At 40.0% G+C, this 23404-nt stretch overlaps 6 protein-coding genes and 1 non-coding gene across 9 annotated transcripts; 3 read left to right on the top strand and 4 right to left on the bottom strand.

The window, feature by feature from the left end:
- Nucleotides 1-219: 219 nt before the first annotated feature.
- LOC137743198 (protein NTM1-like 9) lies at nt 220-681 on the bottom strand. Its single transcript, XM_068483082.2, has one exon. It carries the CDS (start codon nt 679-681, stop codon nt 220-222), a length of 462 nt encoding a protein of 153 aa, XP_068339183.2.
- A 6846-nt stretch (nt 682-7527) lies between these two features.
- On the top strand, nt 7528-10247 carry LOC137742606 (uncharacterized). Its single transcript, XM_068482515.2, has 2 exons — nt 7528-8643; nt 9637-10247. The coding sequence occupies exons 1-2, from the start codon at nt 7861-7863 to the stop codon at nt 9850-9852; spliced, it is 999 nt and encodes a 332-aa protein (XP_068338616.2). The 5' UTR covers nt 7528-7860; the 3' UTR covers nt 9853-10247.
- Nucleotides 10248-11026: 779 nt separating this feature from the next.
- Nucleotides 11027-13736, bottom strand: PBCP (Protein phosphatase 2C family protein). 2 transcript variants are annotated; one of them, XM_068483303.2, is made up of 11 exons: nt 13468-13736; nt 13333-13384; nt 12859-12938; nt 12601-12682; nt 12423-12493; nt 12254-12333; nt 12071-12168; nt 11748-11871; nt 11563-11645; nt 11412-11460; nt 11027-11326 (listed from the first exon to the last, which is right to left on the bottom strand). In XM_068483303.2, exons 1-11 carry the CDS (start codon nt 13614-13616, stop codon nt 11274-11276), a joined length of 921 nt encoding a protein of 306 aa, XP_068339404.2. In that variant the 5' UTR covers nt 13617-13736; the 3' UTR covers nt 11027-11273. The 2 variants fall into 2 exon arrangements, 1 of the variants encoding a protein (XP_068339404.2); XR_015953511.1 differs by having other exon boundaries at nt 11304-11326; nt 11563-11640; nt 13468-13711.
- Nucleotides 13737-14384: 648 nt separating this feature from the next.
- TRNAG-GCC (transfer RNA glycine (anticodon GCC)) lies at nt 14385-14455 on the top strand. Its single transcript has one exon. It is a non-coding gene; the product is annotated as a tRNA-Gly (tRNA).
- Nucleotides 14456-14764: 309 nt separating this feature from the next.
- LOC137742101 (uncharacterized) lies at nt 14765-15582 on the top strand. Of its 2 annotated transcripts, none has more exons than XM_068481848.2 (2): nt 14765-14885; nt 14968-15582. In XM_068481848.2, the coding sequence occupies exons 1-2, from the start codon at nt 14852-14854 to the stop codon at nt 15465-15467; spliced, it is 534 nt and encodes a 177-aa protein (XP_068337949.2). In that variant the 5' UTR covers nt 14765-14851; the 3' UTR covers nt 15468-15582. The 2 variants fall into 2 exon arrangements, with proteins under 2 accessions (XP_068337949.2, XP_088536503.1); XM_088680377.1 differs by having other exon boundaries at nt 14767-14885; nt 14959-15582.
- On the bottom strand, nt 15520-19056 carry LOC137742100 (uncharacterized). Its single transcript, XM_068481847.2, has 10 exons — nt 18681-19056; nt 17809-17894; nt 17622-17688; nt 17278-17420; nt 16890-16938; nt 16660-16797; nt 16489-16569; nt 16217-16393; nt 16050-16136; nt 15520-15953 (listed from the first exon to the last, which is right to left on the bottom strand). Exons 1-10 carry the CDS (start codon nt 18951-18953, stop codon nt 15891-15893), a joined length of 1164 nt encoding a protein of 387 aa, XP_068337948.2. The 5' UTR covers nt 18954-19056; the 3' UTR covers nt 15520-15890.
- Nucleotides 19057-19498: 442 nt separating this feature from the next.
- SLP1 (Calcineurin-like metallo-phosphoesterase superfamily protein) lies at nt 19499-23086 on the bottom strand. Its single transcript, XM_068483478.2, has 9 exons — nt 22793-23086; nt 21888-21988; nt 21634-21747; nt 21182-21394; nt 20949-21084; nt 20659-20834; nt 20194-20282; nt 20022-20091; nt 19499-19913 (listed from the first exon to the last, which is right to left on the bottom strand). The coding sequence occupies exons 1-9, from the start codon at nt 23049-23051 to the stop codon at nt 19827-19829; spliced, it is 1245 nt and encodes a 414-aa protein (XP_068339579.2). The 5' UTR covers nt 23052-23086; the 3' UTR covers nt 19499-19826.
- Between the last annotated feature and the right edge of the window lie 318 nt (nt 23087-23404).

Here is a 23404-nt window from a genome sequence, read left to right on the forward strand (position 1 = left end):
ATTTATAGGCATGTTTGCCGACTTCACTAGCACTTTCTAGTGCATGTTAATGCACACACTGCACCGACATATGGCTTATGGCCATATAATATTACAACTTGCTAGAATTATCTAGCTTATTATGCATGCCTAATGCACCGACAACCTTTTGCTAGAATTTTCTAGCACATTTCATGAGTTTTCTATGGGCTGGATCATCTTCTTGGGCTGAAGACAAGATTACCATTCAACATATTCGTCTAGTAACCACGCACCATGGTCCTCCGAGCCTTCATTCTTGTAGCAGAAGGTTCTTTTTAGTCCAAGACAGGTAGATGTCCCGTCATTCCCCTCAACCCATGCAGGGACTGCCTTGCCGTCCCATTTACCTCCGTTTCTTCCCATCTTCCGAACGATGTTCGAACCCTTGGGGGTTTTCTTCGTGAGCTCAGAGAAGAAATACAAGGCGGGTTGATCAGCAGCAGTAAGTTGAAGTGCTCCTCCTCCAAAGGCCTCCCAAATCTCAGAGGGTTCTGAGTGGTTGCCGAAGAGGTTGCACTTGTGCATGAAGGTGTGGTGCGGCGGCGGGGGCAGTAGCCGCGGGGTCTCCACCAAAAAGTAGCGGAGGAAGCGACCGATGAGTTCCTGATCGGTGGGTTTGAAGTGGAAACAACTCGGTACAAGGGAATGATTGATCTCCATTAACAACACACGAGAAGATGAAGTGCAGTAGCCGATCGAGTGGTGAACTAGGTTTCTGTGCGTTGTTGTTGATGGGACAGACAAAAGCAAGAGAGCAAAGAGTGAGTGGTATTATTTATAGATATAGAGAGGGGGAGTGCCAATGGGGCGGTGAGGGTATTGGTTTAGGGTTAATTAGTTGCTTGGAGGGTAAGTAAGAAATAGAAACCCTAAATTAGCCTATCCTGATTGTAGTACGAATTAGAGAAACTTTTAGGAGGACTCCGACTATCTTCATTTATGTCTTTCATAGGCGTTAATCATTTAACCACGTGTTAATTGGGAAACAATTAAATCCAAATTTTTCTATGTTTTACCTTTTTTTTTTTTTTTTTGCTATTAATTTTTTTAATTAAAAAAATTGTATAAAAAATACAGACACTCGCTAAATTGGAAGAAGAAAAAAAAGTATAATTAATTTAATATTAGTCCACTTTTATGCCCTAATATTATGATTAATCCACTTTTTAGTTACTTTTTAATGAGGTCCAATGATTGTAATTCCACGTCAGTATTGTCATTCCCATTTTTTTGCATCATTGTTTCTCATTCCAAAGTTACCCTTAATCTTATCATTACTTATAACTGATAAGTTTATGATAATCCCTTAATTCCATGAAAAAGTAAAAGATGATTCTCCTAAATTTTAGCTTATTAAACCATATGCACTTTGATCTTCTCCTCTTTCTTAAATCCTCATCGTTTTGCTCCTCTTCTTTAGGGACATGTCCATTATTTGGAGTACCTGAATAATAGATACTCAAACAATATAATAATGATATCGGCTCAACGGGAAGACCAATAAAATTCAAGCAAATTTTAGACTAGAATTTCCACTATTTCAGGTAGACTAACATTAACATTAACAGGAAGGTAAGTTTAAAACCCAACAAATTAGCATAATTGTTATAGCGATGGGAGCTTCTGACCAAGAGGTATTATAAACCCCCATTTCCTCCCGCATAGGTAGAACAACAATTCCACCACCACAGGTAGCATAACCTTGCCGCAAAGCACAAATACTGAAGACATACAAAGGAGAAATAAAAATGGAAGACCGTAGCAAATTAACATACCCATTCGACAGACGCTTCTCCTCAAAGATAGTACATAATAATAAATTAATTTTCCCAAATCTAAATCACTTTAATTTTTGTATGAGGTGTTAAAACATACAATGACAATTGATATAATTTATTTTAAAATCATGGACACTTTAGTTACTGACGCCTACTTACTGGACCTCACTTATAAGAATGTAATACTAGTGGATTCCATTCAAAACAGGCATATAAAATTGGATCCATATTAAAAAAACCTTTGTATGATAACTTCAAATTAAGTCAGAAGTATAGTTTCTTTTAGTCCTTTTTTTGTTTTCAAAATTCAAAAATTGCTGAAGTGAAAATGGTATTTCCTATGTTGAAAATAGCTTAATATGACCATAAAGTGAATTGCTCTGTCCGGAGTTTGCACAATTGCGCTGTTGGCACTTGAGTAGGAGATATGTGCCTCATTCATGTTTTGCAACTATCTCTGAACAATGTTGCAAATAAACGGCAATAATTGGCACCTTTTGGGGTACTGAAATTTGATATCCTGATGCTGCTTAGCGCAGTCGCATCTTCTCTTGTGCTAGGGATTAGTTTGCTCTGTGATTAGTGCTAGGACTAATATCCTGATGCTGCTTTGTAATTGTATCTTTCATGCATGACTCCTAATCCTAAACCCTACATGTCATTTGATGTGTCGGGTGCGAGAGAACAATGGAAAAGTGTCCATGGGAATGCTATGGTCTCACTACTAACGTGTTGCTCTCCAGGTCTCTGTTGGAATCCCACATCGATCGGGGTAAAGAAAAGCAATGATTTTAAATAGGATTACCCCACTTTAACTAATACCAAGGTCTTTTGTGGTAAAATTCCACACCTGACAAATTGGGCAAGTGGTAAAGTAGGGGACAGTATCGGTGTCGTTAAAGTGGGGCATCCCGGGCTCGTTGATCTAAAAAAATTTCAAGATGGTATCAGAGCCAAGTTCGAACCCGTGCAAGCCAACGAGTTTGTCACCAGGAAGGAAACAAGCCAGGACTCTTAATGTAGAGCGAGCCTCTGAGTTCCATTGAAAACAAGTTTGGACTCTTAACATAGAGCCGACCAACCACTAAATGGGGTTACACTTGAGGGGGTGTGTTGGCAATCCCACATCGGTGGGGGAAGTCAACAAGGGGCCCCCCGGGCCCGTCGATCTAAAATTTTCCAACATGGTATCAAAGCCCACGGTTACGAGCACGTGCAAGCCGAAAGCTTGTCAAAAGGAAGTGTGGGCTTGGAAACAACCTCTGAGTTCTTAAGAGGCACTTCCTGAAAAATATTGAAAACAAGTTTGGACTCTATTGGAGCCAACCTCTGAGTTTCAATTGCCGATGTGTGGATCTTCACATGTGAACCACTAAATGGGGTTACACTTGAGGAGGAGTGTTGAAATCCGATATCGGTGGGGGTAAAGAAAAGCAATGACTTTAAATAGGATTATCCCACTCTAACTAATACTGAGGCCTTTTTGTGGTAAAACCCCACACTTGACAAATTGGGCAGTGGTAAAGTTAGAGATAGTATCGGTGTTGTTAGAATGGGCCCATCGGCCCCGTCGATCTAAAAAAAATCAACGGTCACTTCGTTTTTTTCTTTCCCTCTAAAGTTAGTTAATTCTTTTTAATTTTGATAAATAGCCACTTATTGTACACGATGATTGTAAGTGGTTTAGAATATTGCTTGCACCTGTTATCAAACCTTTTTCCTTTTCGATAGTGTACGAAATTTGAACTTCTAACAATGTGGATTCCATGACATGAAAAGCTTGAGGTACAGGAGATTGGTAAATTTGCGGATTTTTCTTTTCAAACAAGGCCACTATTACCAATGACAAGCTCAGCTTGAGAAGGGAAGGCTGAGAGACTGTACAGGAGGCAGAGAGGTACAAACCTGAAGGTGAGGAGGTTAAGACCAAGTTGGATGCCAAGAACTCGCTCGCTCGAGAACTACACCTACAACATGAGGAACACCCTGAAGGATGAGAAGGTTGCTGGGATATTGGACCCTTCAGACAAGCAGAAGTTTGAGCTATTGACGAGACAGTCGAGACCTTCCAACTATATTGTGATTTAGGGTTCTGGCTAATTGTAAAGTTCCAACAATCACTTTAGCAGTTTTTGTTTGAATTGTCAGTGAAAATGAGCACAAGTCCTCCAATGTATCACTGTATCAAGGTATCACGGGTGAGAATGCACCTTCGAACCTTGCTGCCTCATTTATACAGAAGTACATAAAAATTTAGGGTTGTGTGGATCTTCTAATGTCAGTAGTCTTGAATTGAGGCAACCCGCAGGGCAACAATTATTGACAACTAGAGTTGCAGATTATAAACAATCACTGGAAGAAGCTACCTCGGGCCTTTCAAAGCTGAGGTAATAGGCTCGACGACTCCACTCCCCAATGCAGAAACGGTTTATGCGGCAAGAAGAGCAGCCTTACTAGTGCTTATTGTTGGATTTTGACTTGATTGTCTCCCAATTTCATCCAATTGTAAGCACACGAGTGCGAGCCTATTTGTTCAAATTTTACAATTTGTAGTGAAATAAAAATATTTTTTACCCACTTGCTTAATTATATTACCCTGCTTTGATGGCTTGCCTACGTTTACTCCAAACTGGTTTGAGGTGCCTTGCATCTCAAGTTAGTCTTACTTTCTTTCTCCCAAAACCAGCTTATACTTCATGCTTAAACGTCATGTGGTAATTAATTAAGCGCCGGATTTTGAATTCTTTTAATCTGCAGATCAAAATGCTTTAAGCTTTGTATTCACGGACGAATAATTAAAGACAAGAAAATATTCGTTTTGTGTAAATTAAAAAGAAAATCTATCAACAAGTTGTTTTTAAGAGAGCAGCTCCGTTATTTTGTACTTAAATTAACAAATGTAAGAGTAAATTTACTGGAAAATCAGACTCAGATAATTCATAATTTCATAGATATATAATCATCGGAAACAAAACAGACTAAAGTCGACAGAATTTGTATACAGATGTTCAGAACCAAGTTGTACTGACAGTGGAAAATTACACAGAACTATTACAATATCTCTTATGCAATGTTAATAGGTGGCACGAACTGATCTTCCAAAAAACAACTATCCAAGTAGCTGCTGCCGTAAAATGATTGGTCGAGCACTTTCTCGCTGGCATTTGGATGATAAGCTTCTTGTACTCCTTCTCCATCCGCAGCGATCCATTCGTTGTAGAAACTTGGATTCAAAGGTTCCTCTTCATGGGTTTCAAGCAAATATTTCTCTAATAAACTTGGATCCCAATCATTCTCTTCTACAGCTCCAACTGCAGCAATTCCAGAATCTGCTGGCAGAAGTAATTCTTGATCATCATTACTTTCGATCTCTTCGTTTGCGTGCATCTTCTTCTTCCTCTTGTTTGAAGTGGTCATTTGATCCTCTGATGATGATGAAGTCGGAAATTTTCTCTTGTTAATGCTGTTCTTCTTCAAAGCGGCCACTTGATCATACTCTGATGATGATGAAGTCGGGCACTTTCTCTTGTTAATGTCGGACGTCTTCCTCAATCGACAAAGCACGTAATCAAAATCGTAACTTGTATGGCTCTTGCGCTTCCTTGGGGCCGCAAAGAGACTGTATTCGTCTAGTAACCACGCGCCATGGTCCTCTGAGCATACATTCTTGTAGCAGAAGGTCCTTTTTAGTCCAATGCAGGTAGAAGTTCCGTCAGTTCCCTCAACCCATGCAGGGACTGCCTTGCCGTCCCATTTACCTCCGTTTCTTCCCATCTTCCGAACGATGTTCGAACCCTTGGGGGTTTTCTTCGTGAGCTCAGAGAAGAAATACAAGGCGGGTTGATCAGCAGCAGTAAGTTGAAGTGCTCCTCCTCCAAAGGCCTCCCAAATCTCAGAGGGTTCTGAGTGGTTGCCAAAGAGGTTGCACTTGTGCATGAAGGTGTGGTGCGGCGGTGGGGGCAGTAGCCGCGGGGTCTCCACCAAAAAGTAGCGGAGGAAGCGACTGATGAGTTCCTGATCGGTGGGTTTGAAGCGGAAACAACTCGGTACAAGGGAATGATTGATCTCCATTAACAACACACGAGAAGATGAAGTGCAGCAGCCGATCGAGTGGTGAACTAGGTTTCTGTGCGTTGTTGTTGATGGGACAGACAAAAGCAAGAGAGCAAAGAGTGAGTGGTATTATTTATAGATATAGAGAGGGGGAGTGCCAATGGGGCGGTGAGGGTATTGGTTTAGGGTTAATTAGTTGCTTGGAGGGTAAGTAAGAAATAGAAACCCTAAATTAGCCTATCCTGATTGTATTAGGAAATAGAGAAATCTCATTTTTAGTAGGACTCTGACTCTTTTCATTTATGTTAAATTTCATTGCCGTTAATCATTTAACCACGCGTTTAATTTGGAAACAATTAGATCCAAATTTTTCTCTGTTTTTCCTTTTTTGGCTATTAATTTTTTAAATTCCAAATTGTAAAAACCAATGCAGACACTCGCTAAATTGGAAAAAATGGAATAATTAAAATTAAACCACTCCATGGAATTTTGCTTGGACAAAAACCGAAGGGAAATATTAAAGAATTTCTAGTTAAATGGAAGTTTAATCCTTCGTGGAGTATGATAAATAATGTTATGCTGTACATTAGTAATTTTTTTTTATGGTATATATTAGTGAGTGGTCTAAATCTTGCACATAGAGATTATGCAATAAAAACCGGTGTGAGTTCTTAGGTAATTAGGAAACTCTATTTGCTAATTAGTAAAACCATACCGCGAATAACCTAACTAGCAAGTCTTTATCGCTCAACCTTAAACGTCAGATCGTATAACATTTTGCTGCGATTTTGTTTTATATTCATTGTTAAACTCCAAAAAGTTAAATTTTTGCTAAATTCAAACATTAAAATGAAAATTGAATAAACTACGAAAGTATTTAAGAAACAAAAGGGAATAAGCTTTGGAAAAAAATTTAACCTTTGTAAATTGGCTATAAAAAATGGTCAACTCCTTTTTGTTTTCTTTAAAAAGAAAAGCACAATACACAATAAGAGGCTTAACTTTAAGCCCAACTCTAATGCGGTTGAAAACAATCTTATTATAGTTTTGTTTTTTTTTTTTTATAGATATTTCCTGCATCTTGTATATGAAGTCTCATTCGAAGCTTTAGAGAAAGCTACCATTGAGATATTGGGACCTTATGGTATCTTGTACACATGCCAATCTTTTGTCAAGAATTTCACAATATCTCATGGGCATTAAGTCTTCTAAAAAGAAAACTTTGTTGCTGATGTCTTCACTAATTCAGGATATGATGTTAGTACTCGTAATAGAGAATTCTTTTATCTAATATCATTTACTTGTACAAATTTTTTTTTCCATGTATGATGCAAGAGTTAACGTCCTTAACCATTTTAACGGCACAATCTCCTTTACTGCTAAACATCCTCGTCTGTACAAGTTGGTGTTCGTAGCATTGTACTCTTTTTCTAAATCGTTGTCCTATAAAACTCTCACAAACTGAAGTGAAGCTAGAAAATCTCCAGCATCCTTTGACTAGGAAAGAGGCAGAACCTAGTTATATATGGGCTAAAACAGAAACAAATGAAAAGTAGCCCATTACCCGTTCCTGTGGGCCATAAAACCAGAAACATAACTTTTGAAAATCTTAATTACTCTCCACGAATTCGGGAGAAAAATCTATTTTCTTTCTTTTTTACTATATTAATAAATAAATAAATAAAACCCTAAATCCCAATTCTTTGGAACCCTAATTACCCAATCACCTAATTTATATTGTATCCCAACTGGACTTTTCCCTGTCGTTGACTCTTTCAATCCACACCCTCCCCTTCAGCTCTCAGACACTATTAAATAATTTAAATCCAAAAGATGCAACCTTCAACCTCTCTTCTTTGATTCAGAAACCCCAGTTTATGAAGATAAAATCCCAATCCACTCCAACCCAACACCGAATCAATCAAATCATCCGAATCCGACCCTAACCCATCTCCAAAACCCAACTTCTCGACGACCCATCTCGCCACCCGCCGCATTCTCCCTCCCCATGGCCACCGACGCCACCGCCAAGTTCCAAAACCAGGACTTTCACCCGGTTCCGAAGCCCCCGGATTACCTCCCAACCCCCACAGTCTCGCCCCACGACGGTCTCCACTTTTGGCAGTTCATGATCGCCGGTTCAATTGCTGGCATGGTCGAACACATGGCTATGTTCCCGGTGGACACCGTTAAAACCCATATGCAAGCTCTCGGGTCGTGCCCGATTAAGTCCGTCGGACTCCGGCAGGCCCTTCGGTCAATTTTGAAGTCCGAGGGCCCTGCCGGGCTCTACCGCGGGATTGGAGCTATGGGACTCGGCGCGGGCCCGGCACACGCCGTCTACTTCTCGGTGTACGAGACGAGCAAGAAGTTTTTCTCGGGCGGGAACCCGAACAACCCGGTTGCCCACGCGATTTCCGGCGTGTTCGCAACGGTGGCGAGTGACGCTGTTTTTACCCCGATGGATATGGTGAAGCAGAGGTTGCAGCTGGGGACTAATTTGCACAGCCCGTACAAGGGGGTGTGGGATTGTGTGGGGAAGGTGTTCAAGGAAGATGGGTTTAAGGCGTTTTACGCTTCCTACAGGACGACTGTGGTGATGAATGCGCCGTACACGGCGGTGCATTTCGCGACGTACGAGGCGGCGAAGAGGGCTTTGAATGAGATTTCGCCCGAGCATGCGGATGACGAGCGGTTGATTGTTCATGCCACTGCTGGTGCTGCAGCTGGGGGGTTGGCTGCGGTGGTCACTACGCCGCTTGATGTGGTGAAAACGCAATTACAGTGTCAGGTATAGTAACTTCTGGCTTTCCCATATTCAGATTAACTTGTTGGTGTTAGTTTAGTTTGATTTAAATACATTCTGATGCAACTGCAACTGATAACCATTCAATTTCGTCATACAATCAATCACTTTAATACCGCTTAGTTACACGTCCACGCTACTAGGTTCAAGGATGCAATTGATACCCTTTAGTTCTAGACACTGATTGCTCTGCCCTGTAATCTTTCCGATTCCCGGCATCTACTAATGATGTTGCATAGCGATAAGGTGATAATTCTGTTTGTTGGTTTCCGAAAACTCTGTCTCCGATGGAATCCTAGGCTATTGTTACTTGGACTGGCTGTTTGTGCTTGTGTTTTTCTTTTTCTTATGTAAAGAAATAATGTGGGGCAGAGAGACCAAATAAAAAATCGATAGATTTTTTTGCGTTTGACAGAGTAATGGAGCAGAAAGAAGTAATAAGTGTGGTATTTGGTTTTTATAAGTGTCGTCCTTCTTTTCTGTGGTTCAGTGGTTGTCTCTCTTGAAAGCGGGATTCTGTGTCATACTCAAGTTTAGTTAGTCTGGTTGGACAATCTATTAAGAGTCAGAACGTAATTTTTTATGTAAGCAGATTGGTGTGGGACTAGATCCTCTGCTAGAGTAACAAACAATCCATCTTTCTCACTCTCGCTCTTTCTCGCAATCAATCATGAGGGGCAGTTCCGGTCTACGATTTATGGGTGGTCATTTTAGTGCTTTGCCGTTGGATAAGGAAGGTCCTCGCTCAAGACTTTACGAATGACTGATAAACCATAGGATTTAGTTGTAATGGAATTACTATGTCCGATGATTCATATAACTGGTTGTAATGGTATTACTATATCCAATGATTCACACACCTTTAGTTGTAATGGAATTACTAGGCATTGGATGGTTTGAGTGAAGGTTTAAATACTCATCTGAATGCAAACCTGCCTGAAGCTTTGCTGCTTTTCTTAACATGGATTTGTTGTACAGGGTATTTGTGGATGTGACAGATTTAAAAGTGGTTCGATTACTGATGTTATTCAAACAATTGTGAGAAAGGATGGGTACAAAGGTCTTCTTAGGGGATGGGCTCCAAGAATGCTTTTCCATGCCCCCGCTGCTGCCATCTGCTGGTCCACATATGAAGCCTCAAAAACCTTCTTCCAAGATCTCAATGGCAGTCGTAACAGCGGAACTATAACCTGAAGAGACTTTTAAAGACAAATGAGATTTTTTTCGTTTCAATAGCGATACATCTTCAGCCTGTATAATTGACGATCGGAGTTGCTTCACACGAAGGATAGTAAGCAAGTCAATCAGAAGTTTTCAGACCTGACTCCAGTCTATTAAATGGGCAGTAGTAGTCGGTAAGTTGGAATCATTGGTGTGGGTTAAATTTATTTGTACTTTTACCATTGTTGTTTGTTTCAAGTAGGTTTTTTTTCCCGTCTCAGATTTTGTTCTAATAAACGTAGAAATCAAATGTTTTTGTTCATTCGTCAGATTCTGTGTTACATGAATGAGACCCTTTGGAATCCCTATCATCATTGGGTTTCTTGGTGATGTATGAATCAATCAATCAGTCATAAAGTTTTGAATTATATTCCATCTCTCGCAAATAATTTTCGCGCATGTTGTTGATTTCTGCTTCGGTACCTAGGATTTATCTTGCAAAATAACGGAGAGTTGGATGGAGACCTCAATCATAGAATACAAGTTGGATGGATGAAGTGGAAGAATGCATTTGGCGTGTTGTGTGACCGTCGTATGCCACTGAAGCTCAAGGGAAAATTTTATAGGATGGCAATAAGGTCGGCAATGCTTTATGGCACGGAATGTTGGGCGATGAAGCATCAACACGTACATAAAATGGGTGTAGCACATGAGAAAGGATAAGATTATGAATGAGGATATCTGTGGTAAAGTAGGAGTAGCTGAAATTGAAGGAAATATGAGAGAATCAGTTACGGTGGTTTGAACATGTAAAACGAAGGCCTACTGACGCGCTGGTTAGAAGATGCGATTACGAGACAAAGGTTCAGGGCCAAGGGAAGGGGTAGAGAAAGACATAGGAAGACTTTGGAAGAGACTCTAAGAGTACTTGGATTTAATTGAAGATGTGACACAGAATCGAGCACAATAACGTTCTAAGATTCATATGGCTGACCTCATTTGGTAGGAAGAGGCTTTGTTGTTGTTGTTGATTTCTGCTTTGTATTAGAGCCGTGTTGGTCCTGCTTTTCAAGACACATTCTCCTTAGAAATTCAAGTTTTTCTCGGAAAAGTACTTTTAACTCTTTAAATTACCCAGAAGTACTTTTGATTATTTGAAGCTTCTAGCCATTTGAAAAGCATTTCCAAACAAACGTTGACACAAAAGTTTCACTTGGACTGTTGATCTTTATTTTGAAGAATCCATGGCATTGTACTCTTAAAACAGATGAGAAATTCAGACAACAGCTAGAACTTAATAGCAGTGAGGACTTTTGTACACAAATATGAAGAGATGACTTTCAATCAGTTGCCCTAAAACCGGATGAAAATTGCCGAAAAACTATAGCCCGGCTACCCGGAAAAGGGAATGTTTGTATTTGAAGTTTGAATCTCTTGGAGAAGACCAAAATGCTTCATAAGCTTACAACCTGACCAACAATCACAGTGATATCATCTGGCTTTCCACCTGCACAACAGAAAACTCAGGTCAGCCAAGAGATCAACGAATAACGGGGCCTTCTCGTCATAGTATAAAACCGGATAGGCCGTGCCTGTAAGCTTCATTCCGAGAATCTTCTTCCACAAAGGAGGCTCGAAACCCTGAAAGTTGTTACGGAGGAAGGAAATCAATACGTAATTATGTTTTCGTTGAGAAAGAGTATTATGATTTCGAAGTTGGTTAAGTCAGATCGATGATTTTACCCTTGATCTAGCCTCCATGGAGTAGGGAGAATCGAAGTTTGAATCCAACGAATGATTGTTTGCCAGATTAGCTAATGCCTTTGCTAGCATTAAGATCAATTTCAGTTAGAAATAACATAAATCCTGAGCTGGCTTAGTTACTATTTAATTCCCCGTCACGTTTGTTTGATTTCGGAAACACATACCAGCCTCAGCAACGTCTCTGTGTCCGGCCACTGTCAAAGCAATTTCATGGTCGAAAACATTGTCAAAAAGTCCGTCTGAGCCCATAACTATGGTGTCTCCTTCCATCAACTCAACATTGGAAACCTGCAATCGGAGTGGAGCACTTGAAAGTCTTACGACCGTTGTGTTTCAATGCAGAGAGCAACTAGAGGAGATATAAAAACCCGCCAGACATTTGTGTACGTGTGTGTGCAGTTGATTCGAAGTAGGACTCTTGGACTGAAAGTTTAGAAAGACTAGAAATGCAGACAGTAATCGCGTAAGGTTGGATCAGTGTAAATACCATCGCATCCTGATACGTTTGGCCAACGATCTCTGAACTAAGTTGGTATGGACAATCGAAATAGTGTTCTTGTGGAGATGTGGAAAATTTGATTTTACCTGCAAGTCAAGTCACAGCTACATGTCACTTGAAAATAAACTGAGAGTTGATCAGAACCTGTGCAAAGAAAGCCTGAACTATTACCTTCACGAATAACCCTTAATCCGCAATCCCCAACATTCGCAATTTTCAGAATCCCGTCCCTCTCCAGCATGGCAATCATTCTAATCAGCAAAGGAAAGCTAAAGTAAGAATCTCTTGAACAAATATGGCAACTATAGCGAGGTTCTCTTGAACGAAATGATGATCTTACACCGTAGCAGAACCTATCGAAGAGGTATAAGCATGTGCTTTTCCTATCAGAATCCGAGGATCGTTGTTCACCTGCTACGTAGGTGACATGCATGGTTCTTAGCAAACACGAAATATGCAGAGACTCGAAAATCCACTTAACAATAGTGAAAGTGCTACTTGGTTTAGAGAGAAACTACCTCCACATCTCCCACAAAATTTGAGGCATTGGCCATCAATTCTTTCGGGAACAATGAAGGATCTACATCCTGTTCAGCCCAACTGCCAAGCCAAATAACGAGAAAATCACAAATTCCGAAATCAAGAAACGACTTACAGCATCGATACAGAAAAACATCAGAATTATGTGTCCACTCCTTTGAGTTTATTAAACCAGTTTCCGTGGATTCCTTGTTCTTTTTTTTTTTTACTCGTAAAACGCTGTTTGAGAACTTTACCCGGATACACCATCAGCAACAGCAAGAACTCCTCCATTGTAGCTGCTCACGAAGAAAGCATCTTCCCCGCCTTTTTCAACCTTTTTCACACAGACTTGCAAAGGTTAAAAAAAAAAAGACCGGGAATTTCTTAAAGAAACTTGATGCTTACCACAAAAAAACTTACAAAGCATGAGTTGACATGCATGCCTCGTTTGGTGTCTATGATTGAAATGAATTTGGTAACAGACTAGACTCGATGTACGTTTGAAGGTAGAAGATGGATTAGACAAGAAGGCGGCTTACCCCTTACAATCACCTCAAAAACAGTAGAATTGTGAGGGATAAGTTTCCTTCATCACGAATCCATTTCTGCCTTCAAAGTAAGTAAAATTTGGAAGTAAAACCATTCCGTACTTCAATCCAATGAGTTATACAATCCAATCCAATCCTAGACACCAAGCGAGGCCACATGGTTTGCGAGCTTGCACTAACCTTGTTGGGATGTGGAATAACATAAGTTCCAACAGAGAAACACAGCTCTGGCCTACATAATTTTATCGGAAGCTCAAACAGTTAACTCGAGGAATTTGACTGAAACGATAAGGAAAATCTCAGGATTGGGCTCACCGAAATGGTTTGAGTTCCGACGAAGCAGCACAGCAGGATAGCAATCTTTTCCTCTTCCAAATTTCATCAGTGACTGATGCAGCTGAGGAAATGGAGTGAATGAGAGGGTGAGACTTCGGAATTGAGGCCCGGAATATGGGAACTGCCATTTTCCCGCTTCCCCTCCCTCCCTCACTCGCCTGCCAGGCAAGCTTGCAGGAGAGCTCAAATGTGTGGCTTAAAGTTGAAACTTCAGCCACAACCACAAAGCTTCTTTATTTGCACTTCCACAAGTAAGCAATCAGGGCCCATATGTGGCTGTTTCTAGTAAGCGCTTCTCAGCAAAAGTGCTTTTATGAACTTACCTCTCCAAGTAAAATCCAAGTGGAAAAGAAATTACTTTTTGTAGGACAATATATGTATCCGTCGTATAGGTGCATTTCATTGTCTATCTAGTTGTGATTAACGTATTTTTTAAAAGTATACGTATTATTATCTTTTCTTTGCTGGGTATAAATTTTAAAAGCATAATTGTTCTTTATCTCATTTGTCATTTGAAAATCATGTCTAGCAAAAATACAAATAATAATAATAATAATTTGAAGATTTTTGGTCATTCATATGTATTAGGTAAATGAAGGATCATTGTAAGGATACTAGTTATTATCAAAACCGTTTATTTGTTTCATACTTCTTCCGCTAAGCATTTAAAGTATTTTTTCAAAATTTACTTGTATTTTTATTAAGAATTGGTTCAAAAAATATTTTTACCAAAAATGCATTTAATCATACTAAAAACACTTCGAAACGAACCGAACCAATCCACGATAAAAGGAATTGGTTACAAAATTTCTGTCATAGACTAAAAGCCTTCTTGGTCATGAGAAAGCAGCTAAAACAATTATATTTCGAGACTTTTCCTCTCAAATTCCAACAAGGCACCAGTGGTCTAGTGGTAGAATAGTACCCTGCCACGGTACAGACCCGGGTTCGATTCCCGGCTGGTGCACCCCTTTTTTTTTTTTTTTTTTTTTTGTTGTTCTTTACCGTAAATTGTAGCAATGATCTCTTAATTTTAATTAAATTAGAGTAATGGTTCCTTAACTTATCAAAATGTGTAGTTATGATCATTTTCGTTAACTTCGTCAGAATTTTTTCAAAATAAGTTATGTTGGAAATGATCATTGTTATAATTAAGGTCCCTCAACTTATTAAAACGTGTAGTTATGATCATTTTCGTTAACTTCTTCAGAATTTTGTCAAAATAAATTATATTAGAATGTTACAATTAAATTAAAATTGAGAACTATTACTACAATTTATTCCAAATGTATATATAGAGTTTCCCCAAAACGAGCCTCTCACACTTGTCGGGTGTTTGGTTCTCTCCACCACTGAAACGACGATGAACGCCGCAGCTCCTCCTGATTTCATCCAAGGTTTCGTATTTCCCACATTTCTCTTCCTTTTTTTTCAATTTTCTCTACTCATCGATTATTGATATGTGCATAGTAATTTCAGTCACAGACAACCAGAACGGAAGCGATTCCGACACCAACATCGACGATGACGATGCAGCCGCCGCCGAGTTCTACCAGCCAGTCTCCGCCGTCGATTCCGAAGATGACGAAGACCAGATCGGAAACGACGCCGCTACGATCCACTCCCCGCTGCACTCCAACGGCGTTACTGTCAATCAGGTCGAGGGGGGAATCTCGTTTCTCCAGCTAAACGACGACGTCGGGCGCAATGATCACTTGAACAGCAGTAGGGATGGCGAAGCGGAAGAAGAAGTGGAGGAGGAGGAGGAGGAGGCTTCCGATTCGGCGATCATGAGGGCGTTCAGAGAAGACGAGAGTCGCAGAAACGCGCCGCTGACGGCGGAGAACGCGACGAGGGTCAGAGAGGCCATGCGTGGAATTTCCTTCGCCGGAACTCCTCCGCATTGGGCGGGCCTGATCGCCGAGAACAACTGGATGGACCGCCTTCGCGGGGTCGGACAATCTTCGTCCCGGAGCTAAAACAGTTTAATTGTATTCTCACTTTTTTTATCTGATTGGAGCGGACTGCAAATTTTCAAATATGTTTGGTGTAAAATATAATTTCAATAATATTAATATCCAGCAATTCACATAATTGTGGGGAAATCTTCCAAAAAAACCAAATCTTCCACCTTATTATGCACTACTAATTCTGATTAATTAATAAAAGAAGGTTACAATTAAGGAAGCAAAAAACATTATTATACCAAAAACAGGATTTCTAATCGCCTAACATAACTCTAAACAGTAGTAAATTCCGGGAAAGTTGGGAAGTAGAACTGCGACTGCTGCCCCTGCTCTCCACTGCCGCCAACAGCCGCCAGGTGCCGCCATTAGCAAATGTATTACAATAAATGGTAACGGGATGTTGCTGGTGTAGAAGTGCAGTGGCGATGGCCTCTCTCAAGCGGCAATGTTCTCAATGTCTGCACTTCTCTCCATTCTCTTCACAATGCCGGCTATAACCTGATACACGATCCAACCATAAACTTAGAAGCGAAGAAATTGAGCACCCTACGATGAAACTGAAATTCTATTGGTGTTCTGTATGGTCTTGTGTACCTTTCCGGGGCCCAATTCGTAACTCTTCTTCAGCCCCTTGCCGAGCAGAGTCCTGACGGTTGTTTCCCATTGAACAGGAGAAGTTACCTGTCAATTTGAGTTTAGGTCGAGATCAGTAATCTTGCTCGTGTGACGTGATAGGGAGGAGAAAGTTCTAGATAGCTTACCTGACGAGCCAATATCTTCTTAATTGTCTCAGGATCTGAATGTGGCTGTGCGTCAACGTTGGAGATAACTGGTATTCTTGGTGTTCTGATCTGTGTTTCTGCCAACTTAGCTTCCAATCTTGACACGGCCGGTTCCATAAAACTGGTGTGGAAAGCGCCAGCAACAGCTAGACGCACCTGAGCGTAATGGAACAGGGGAGAAGTGGGTTCGTCATCAATCGTTAATAGAAGAAGGATGGAACTGCATCTAAGTAGGAAATGAAGAATGGTACCGTCATTCGGGCCTTGAACGACTTTGCCTTAGCCTCTACTGCTTCAATTCCTTTCACACCACCAGAAACAGCATAATTTCCCTACCACAACAAAATCGTGCTGTGGTCAAAACTATGTTAAAAAGCACTTAAGATGCAATCACCTTAGGGTTACTAAGTTGAAGTTCTTACAGTGCATAGATAATTTGCAATCTGAACTTTGTCAGCGTCATCAACTTCTGCATTGGCTGCATCACACAACTGTTGCACCTTGTCTGAGTCCAACCCGATGACACTGACCATGGCACTTTTGGCAGCATCGGCAGCTGCCTGAAGTAAGTTGTAAAAAGGAAATATGTTAGCGTAACAGACTATGAGCCTAGTCCCTCCAGTAACATGAACCGACACAACCAAAAATTTACCTGCATAGCTTCTCCCCTCAGTTTGACCAGCTTGAGCCCATCCTCAAAGCTTACATATTGAATCAAGTCAACGAAAAAAGGAAAGATTAGTACAAGAAGATAGGCACCACTGAAGATCAGACAAATGTACTACATCTGCTTTCATGTATTTACGACTACATTAACAATAATCTCCTATCTTAAACCAAGTACTAGGTGAACAATGAAAGTGATGCTTCCTCTCCCTCGTATTATAAACATGGAAACGCAGCATAAAAGATAATTCATGTATAAACTCTTCCTCGCACCCCCATAACAGGAGATCGCAAAATTAACGGATTTTTCAGTTGGTATGTATTTGTGAATACAATTGCAATTACAACATATGCTGCTCAGTTCGATGACTCACCTGAATGACTCAGCAAATGCTAGAGCAGTATATTCTCCCAAACTTAGGCCGCACGTGACATCAACTGAATCAATGATCAGCTGACCTCCATCACGTGCACGTAGTAACTCAACAGCAGCTAGACTTGTGACGTAAATAGCAGGCTGCAAATTAGTAGTGGTGCATACTTATCAATGATTCACAAGAAAAACTCATTCTCGAACATTTGACATAGAAGAGCATAAATGTTGTATTCCGACCCCGAAAATCACTGACTATAAGGTGCACATTCAAAACATTTCATGGAGGAACAACAATCCTATTTCTGTGGAACTAAACTACCGAACAAGTAATACAGCACATACCTGGCTTATAACAGTTGAATCTAGCTTCTCTTTTGGTCCATTGATACAAACATCCAAAAGATCAAACCTGCACACAACGTATACATTAAATCACTCCCAAAACCCAATTTTCCGTTAAATGAAAGAAGATAACTACATCTGATTCTGAGCTAAGCTAAAATTAACGAACAACTCTATTTAAAGTTACCCTAAAATATCGTTTGCTTTCTTGTATAACTCTGCTGCAGCAGGAACACTTTGAGCTTCCTTTCCCATTCCAACCGCTTGTGCACCCTGAGTTGCAAACACAGTAGAACATTACAATATAACAGAATGAAGCTCAACCTGAAATTCAAAGTCGCTATCTTTAGCACCATAACATGATGAATTTCCAATCAAACACATAGGGCTCGTTTGGGAGTGCTTATGCAGGAAGTACTTCTACTGGTAAGCTCTTTTGTAAGAAGTGAATATATTAAAAGCATGTCAAGAAGTTTATCAAAAATCCAAGTGCTTACTAAAATACTTTCATGTCCACAAGCAATTTTGGGTTTTTCTGCAAAACATTGTCAAAAGCACTTTTGGCTCTTGTTTAAGTAACCAGTCCCTTCAACTATAGCCCAAATTGCAAACTTTTTACTTTTCATGTCAAATTAGCATTCAAATTTTGAATTCAATTCCTAAAGTTTCATGGAGAAATTCAGAACTCTCTATCTTTAGCACCATAACATGATGAAACTCCAAACGAATAAACACGCATGGCCTGTCCGGGTGGGTAGGAAGTACTTCTACTCATACGCACTTCTGCAAGAAGCACTTCTAGCAGAAGCATGTCAAAATATATATATAATTCCAAGTCCTCCTTGCAATGCACTAAAAAGTACTTTTATGATCCATAAGCACTTTTGAACTATTCAATTACTAACCCAAATTACAATTTTTCCAAAATTACAAAGTTTTCATATCAAACTAGAATTAAAAATTTGAATTCAATTCCCAAATTAGACTGACTATTGAGCAGCAAAGTAACGACATTGTTCACATTAAACAAATTAAATGGCAGCGGAGCAACTAACTCACTTGGCCAGGGAAGAGGAAAGCAGAGGAGGGCTTGTAATCGGCGAACAAGGCGTCGCCTTGCAGAGTCTGCGATCCGACGGAGGCGGCCATGGAAACTCTAGATCGCCCGAGGTTTCGGACGCCGAGCTGGGCTACGGCGCCATTCCGGAGCCCCGAGAAGGAGGAGGAGTTGAGAGAAATGGAAGAGGGGAGGGCGATGTAGGCGGCCATGGTGGCGAGTGAGGTGCGTAGGATAAGAGGGTGGTGGAGGTTAAGCCTGAGGCAGGTGTGCATATAAGAAATTGTAGGCGGATTGAGTGATATAGTGCGCAGAGGGCGTTGAGGTTAGCGGAGTTTACAAAGGTAGACGTTGGAGATGGCCATCAAAACCAAGAAAACACCGTCCAACTGCTTTTTTTGTCTTGTTTTCGTCATCACAAATTCATTTAATTATTAGGGTAAATTACACAAAATTACTTCTACTATAAGTTGAATCATAATCTTTCATTTTTTAAACATTGCAATGTCATACATCATTTTACGAATTCATTGCAATGTCAGACCTCCGTTAAATTTTATGTTAAGTTTGTTGTTAAATGATGAAGTGACAAGTATGGGCCCACATCCTCAACTATTCAAATATTTTGAGTTAAATCTTCCTTAAGTTTTAAATATTCTATGTCTTTTCTTAAAGTATGTCAAATACCAACCCAATGATTTAACATTTGCAGTTACAATTCCCAACTCTTGGCACAGTTAAAAAAGAGTCTACGACAACAACCAAGTTTTATCCCACCAAGTGAACCCACGACATGAATCTTAAACATCACCGTGCTCGGTTTAGTAAATCTAAAAGTAAATTTATTAATAATGAAAATTACAATTACATCTCCATTCCATGGTAACTATATAGTATAAACTACATCTGCAGTTCCCGTTCAAATTGAATGAATAGTAAAAACCAAGTTCAACTAGATTAAATTAAAGTAAGAATCTTGAATGCTTTTGGGTATATATGATACAGCGGCATCTTCCCTCTATTCTTCTGCTATTCTGCTTCTGCTCTTAAGATGGTCAAAAAATGGCGTTACTCCTTCGTCGACGTTGATGCTATTCTTCTTCTGTACAAACAATTTGAGCCATGGAAAACAACTTGTTTGCTCATCTCTATATATAATCGACAACCGTCAATTCACTGGATGGATCCTTCTTGCTTCTTATAACTCTTGCTTTATTGTCTTTTATTTCTAGAACCTGTAAAACGTAGTTAAGATTACATGTTCAACGAACTTAATCCCCGTTAAATGTTCAAGAAATTAGAATCCGGCAGTGATGCATGAAAGTAGCTAAACTTAAGTTTACCTCGGGTCTTGAATTGAGAACTCCACTGGACATCCCCACGTCAATCCGCCATATGCTGCAGTCGTATTCACTGCAAAGAAGAATCCATAATTCAAGAACTGAATCGACAACAAAAGTACATACGTTTGACATAAATGATCTGAACTGGACAGAAGAAAGCTTGGCATCGTACCAGTTTGCCCCAGTAGGTTGAGGAGTATGCCCCACCACCATTCCCTTGGCACCAACTGCTTGTAGCGTCTGTTGAAGAATGTAATTTATCTGAAAGAAGATTTCAATTTCAAAAGCCAAAGAAGTCAGCAGGAGACAACATTCAGGGAGGACAAGAACTCAATCTTGATCCCCAATCTCGCTAGAAGAATGATTGATTTATATGCTAGTGAATAATAATCAATCAGACTACCAAAACAATTGCAGAAAACCCCTATCGCTAGAACCATGATTGATTTATATGCTAGTGAATATTCTGAAACTAGTCCGGCTTTTCCCATTTCCAAGATAATCCCCTATCAGCTCCATAATTAAGCAAGTTGAAACCAATAGTCAAACGCAGCAACGATTCTTTTCATTTTAAGTCGCCCCAAGTACCAAAACAACTGAATATGGAAAGGGAACCAAAATATAGCTATTTACTTGCCTGGTTAATCTGATAGTCATCTAAATCTGAAGTGTCTCTTGAGTACAATCGGTTCCAAACCACACTGTCATAGCCCCTGGTGGCTACAAAAGGGAAGTGAGGGTTGTCATCAACCTCAACGAGACCTCTCATCCAGTCAGATACTTCCCTGTTCATCCTCTCCACTCCGTACGTAACTGTGGAAGGAGCAATACTCCTATCAGCCGATGGAACAAGAAATATATACACTTCTCTAAAAGTTTGAATGGCACCAGAAAACCGCTTTGTTCAGATTGTAGTACTGTTTTTACCATGTTGAGGAACAAGACCACCGTGACAGAAGACCCAGTCATTAACCTTAAGAACAACAGCATGACGTGCTAACTCGCGTGCCAATGGACCCCCTGGCCTTAATAGGATTGATCTGGCAATCACACCTTTTTGCTTCTGTCCTAATGTTCGGAAAACATTATCAGAAGAAAAATTAAAAAATAGTAATGGCCGAATGGGAAAAGAAAAAAAAGTGAAACAGTGGATTCAGTACCCTCACTAGATTCCATGGATCCCAATAATTTTGGGGCATTTTCCTCTCTTCCTTCATCCTTTTAGAGACACCAACCCAGCCAACAAAAGCTTCTTCCCAGTCATCTCGATTGTCATCCAAGTATTCCAGGAAATCAAGACACTCATCAAATCCTCCAGTATCCACGTATCGGAAATCCCCTTCCACATTGATAGTCTCATGATTCCCATTGACCTACATCGTTACAGAGAAGACCATCAACAATACTAATTAGGAAACAATCTACATATAAATTTCTCAAATTTGCACCAAAGGGTAATGGATTCTCATCTTTCGAACCAACCTTCATGAAATCAGTGTATCAGAATGGTTAACACATTCTTCAACAATCAAATCGGGATGGAAAATACAGTGTAATTAAAGCATCAAATAAGTTTATCTAGCAGTGAAGATATTCCAATTGCTACACAAACCTGAAAAACTGCTCCGCCTTCAGCTTTTGCCTGCATATCCAAAGATCTAAGCAAGGACAAAATCGCTATTTCATCTTCACCGCGATCAAGTATATCTCCAAGCTGAATCAACACCTAAGTAACACAAGGAAACAGCTTTATCCCCATGTTCTTCAAAAGTTACTAGCTTTCGAAACAGAAAGATAAAATTTGTGCCTGGTGAAGACAATAGGAAGAACCTTAAGTGTTCAGAATTATGTCAATGAAAGGTATACCGTTTCTCCACCAGTCCATAAATCTTCACCATCAGAACTCAACACACCAGCTGTCTCAAGTGCACATCTTGTTTGGCCAAGGTCTCCATGAAGATCCCCAACTATATATACACAAATCACAAAGCCATAAATATATGTGAATAATAGTAAGTAAGCGCAACGGAAAGGAAAGGTTGCTACTTTGTGACCGAAAGGTCACGGATTCGAGTCGTGGAAACAGCCTCTTTGCAAAAAAGCAAGGGTTTTGGAAGGGTAAGGCTGCGTATGATAGACTTCCCCCCACCCTCGCAAAGCGAAGAGCCTTGTAGGCTAGGGGTCGCCCCTTTTTTAATGCTATAATGGAAAGTAAGCCTGCAAGCGGAACCTGATATCGAAAACGCTAAAGATAGTGCTCATCACACCAGACATGTTAGCAAGAATGTGTTCATAATTTCAGATATTCAATTCCAACATTTGCATAGCTTCAAGCCAATACATACCAAATTACAATGGACAGTTAAAAACTCAAAATGTGCCGAATTACAACTGCTACCGTGAGTTTTGACACAGCGAAAAACACGGGTTAACGGATACACAAGCATCAAATCGTCAGGTATTCAGCAGAAACCAAAAAACTGGTCCCTTGACTAGTTAGCTAGGATTGATCATACAAATTCTAATGCATTCTACACTTTGAATATGCAAATTCAACCACAAAACTGAACAAAAATTAAATATTAATCCAACAACATAGAGCATATACTGAGTCACTGACAAACCCAACTGCTAAAATCTAAAATTCAACTGAAACAGTTAAATAAACAACAACAAAGAAGAGAAAATAAAACCAAATAAACATCTTTCATCACTAATAAATTAATATTCATACGAAAGTATATGTAAAACGTAAGACAAATGAAACCAACCGGCGACAATTCGGCGGCCGGGGGCGGAAACAAAGGTGGGCGGGCTGCCACTGACGACAATGGGCTTTAAGGCTTCTCCTCTGCTGCCATAACTATTAACATTCAGAGAGTTGGAAGACAAAGAAGAAGAAGAGGAAGAAGAAGGAGGAGGAAGAGGAGATTCTGAGACTTTGCGGGGTTGGGAAGGCGGAGGAAGAGGCAGCGAGTTGAGACAGAGCGAAGCCATTTCTTTTGGGAAGAGCAGTGACTCAGGGGCCATTCATATTGGTCTGCTTTTTTTACTTTATTTTTGTTGGTATTTTTATGTAGGCTATGTATTTATTTGGGTTTCAAGGGACATGAAAAAGAAATCTCAGCCAAGTATTTGCCATTTGGTATATCTTCTGTCATATTGATTTTTAATTTTGCAAATTTGCAATTGTATTTTTCTTTTTAACAAACGTATTCTCAAAATCTTTCATGCAATTTTGTATAATATAACGCAATCAATTAATAGCGTGTTCACGTATCGGTAATTAGAATAAATATAGGGAGTTGGATTTTGATTACGAAATCGTTTACTAACTTTGAATGAATCAAGAGAGCGGTGGAGCCCACACGAAATAAAGAATT

This window comes from Pyrus communis, chromosome 11 (genome assembly GCF_041283825.1).
Source record: "Pyrus communis isolate YQ-2024b chromosome 11, ASM4128382v1, whole genome shotgun sequence".
Taxonomy (NCBI): Eukaryota; Viridiplantae; Streptophyta; class Magnoliopsida; order Rosales; family Rosaceae; genus Pyrus; species Pyrus communis.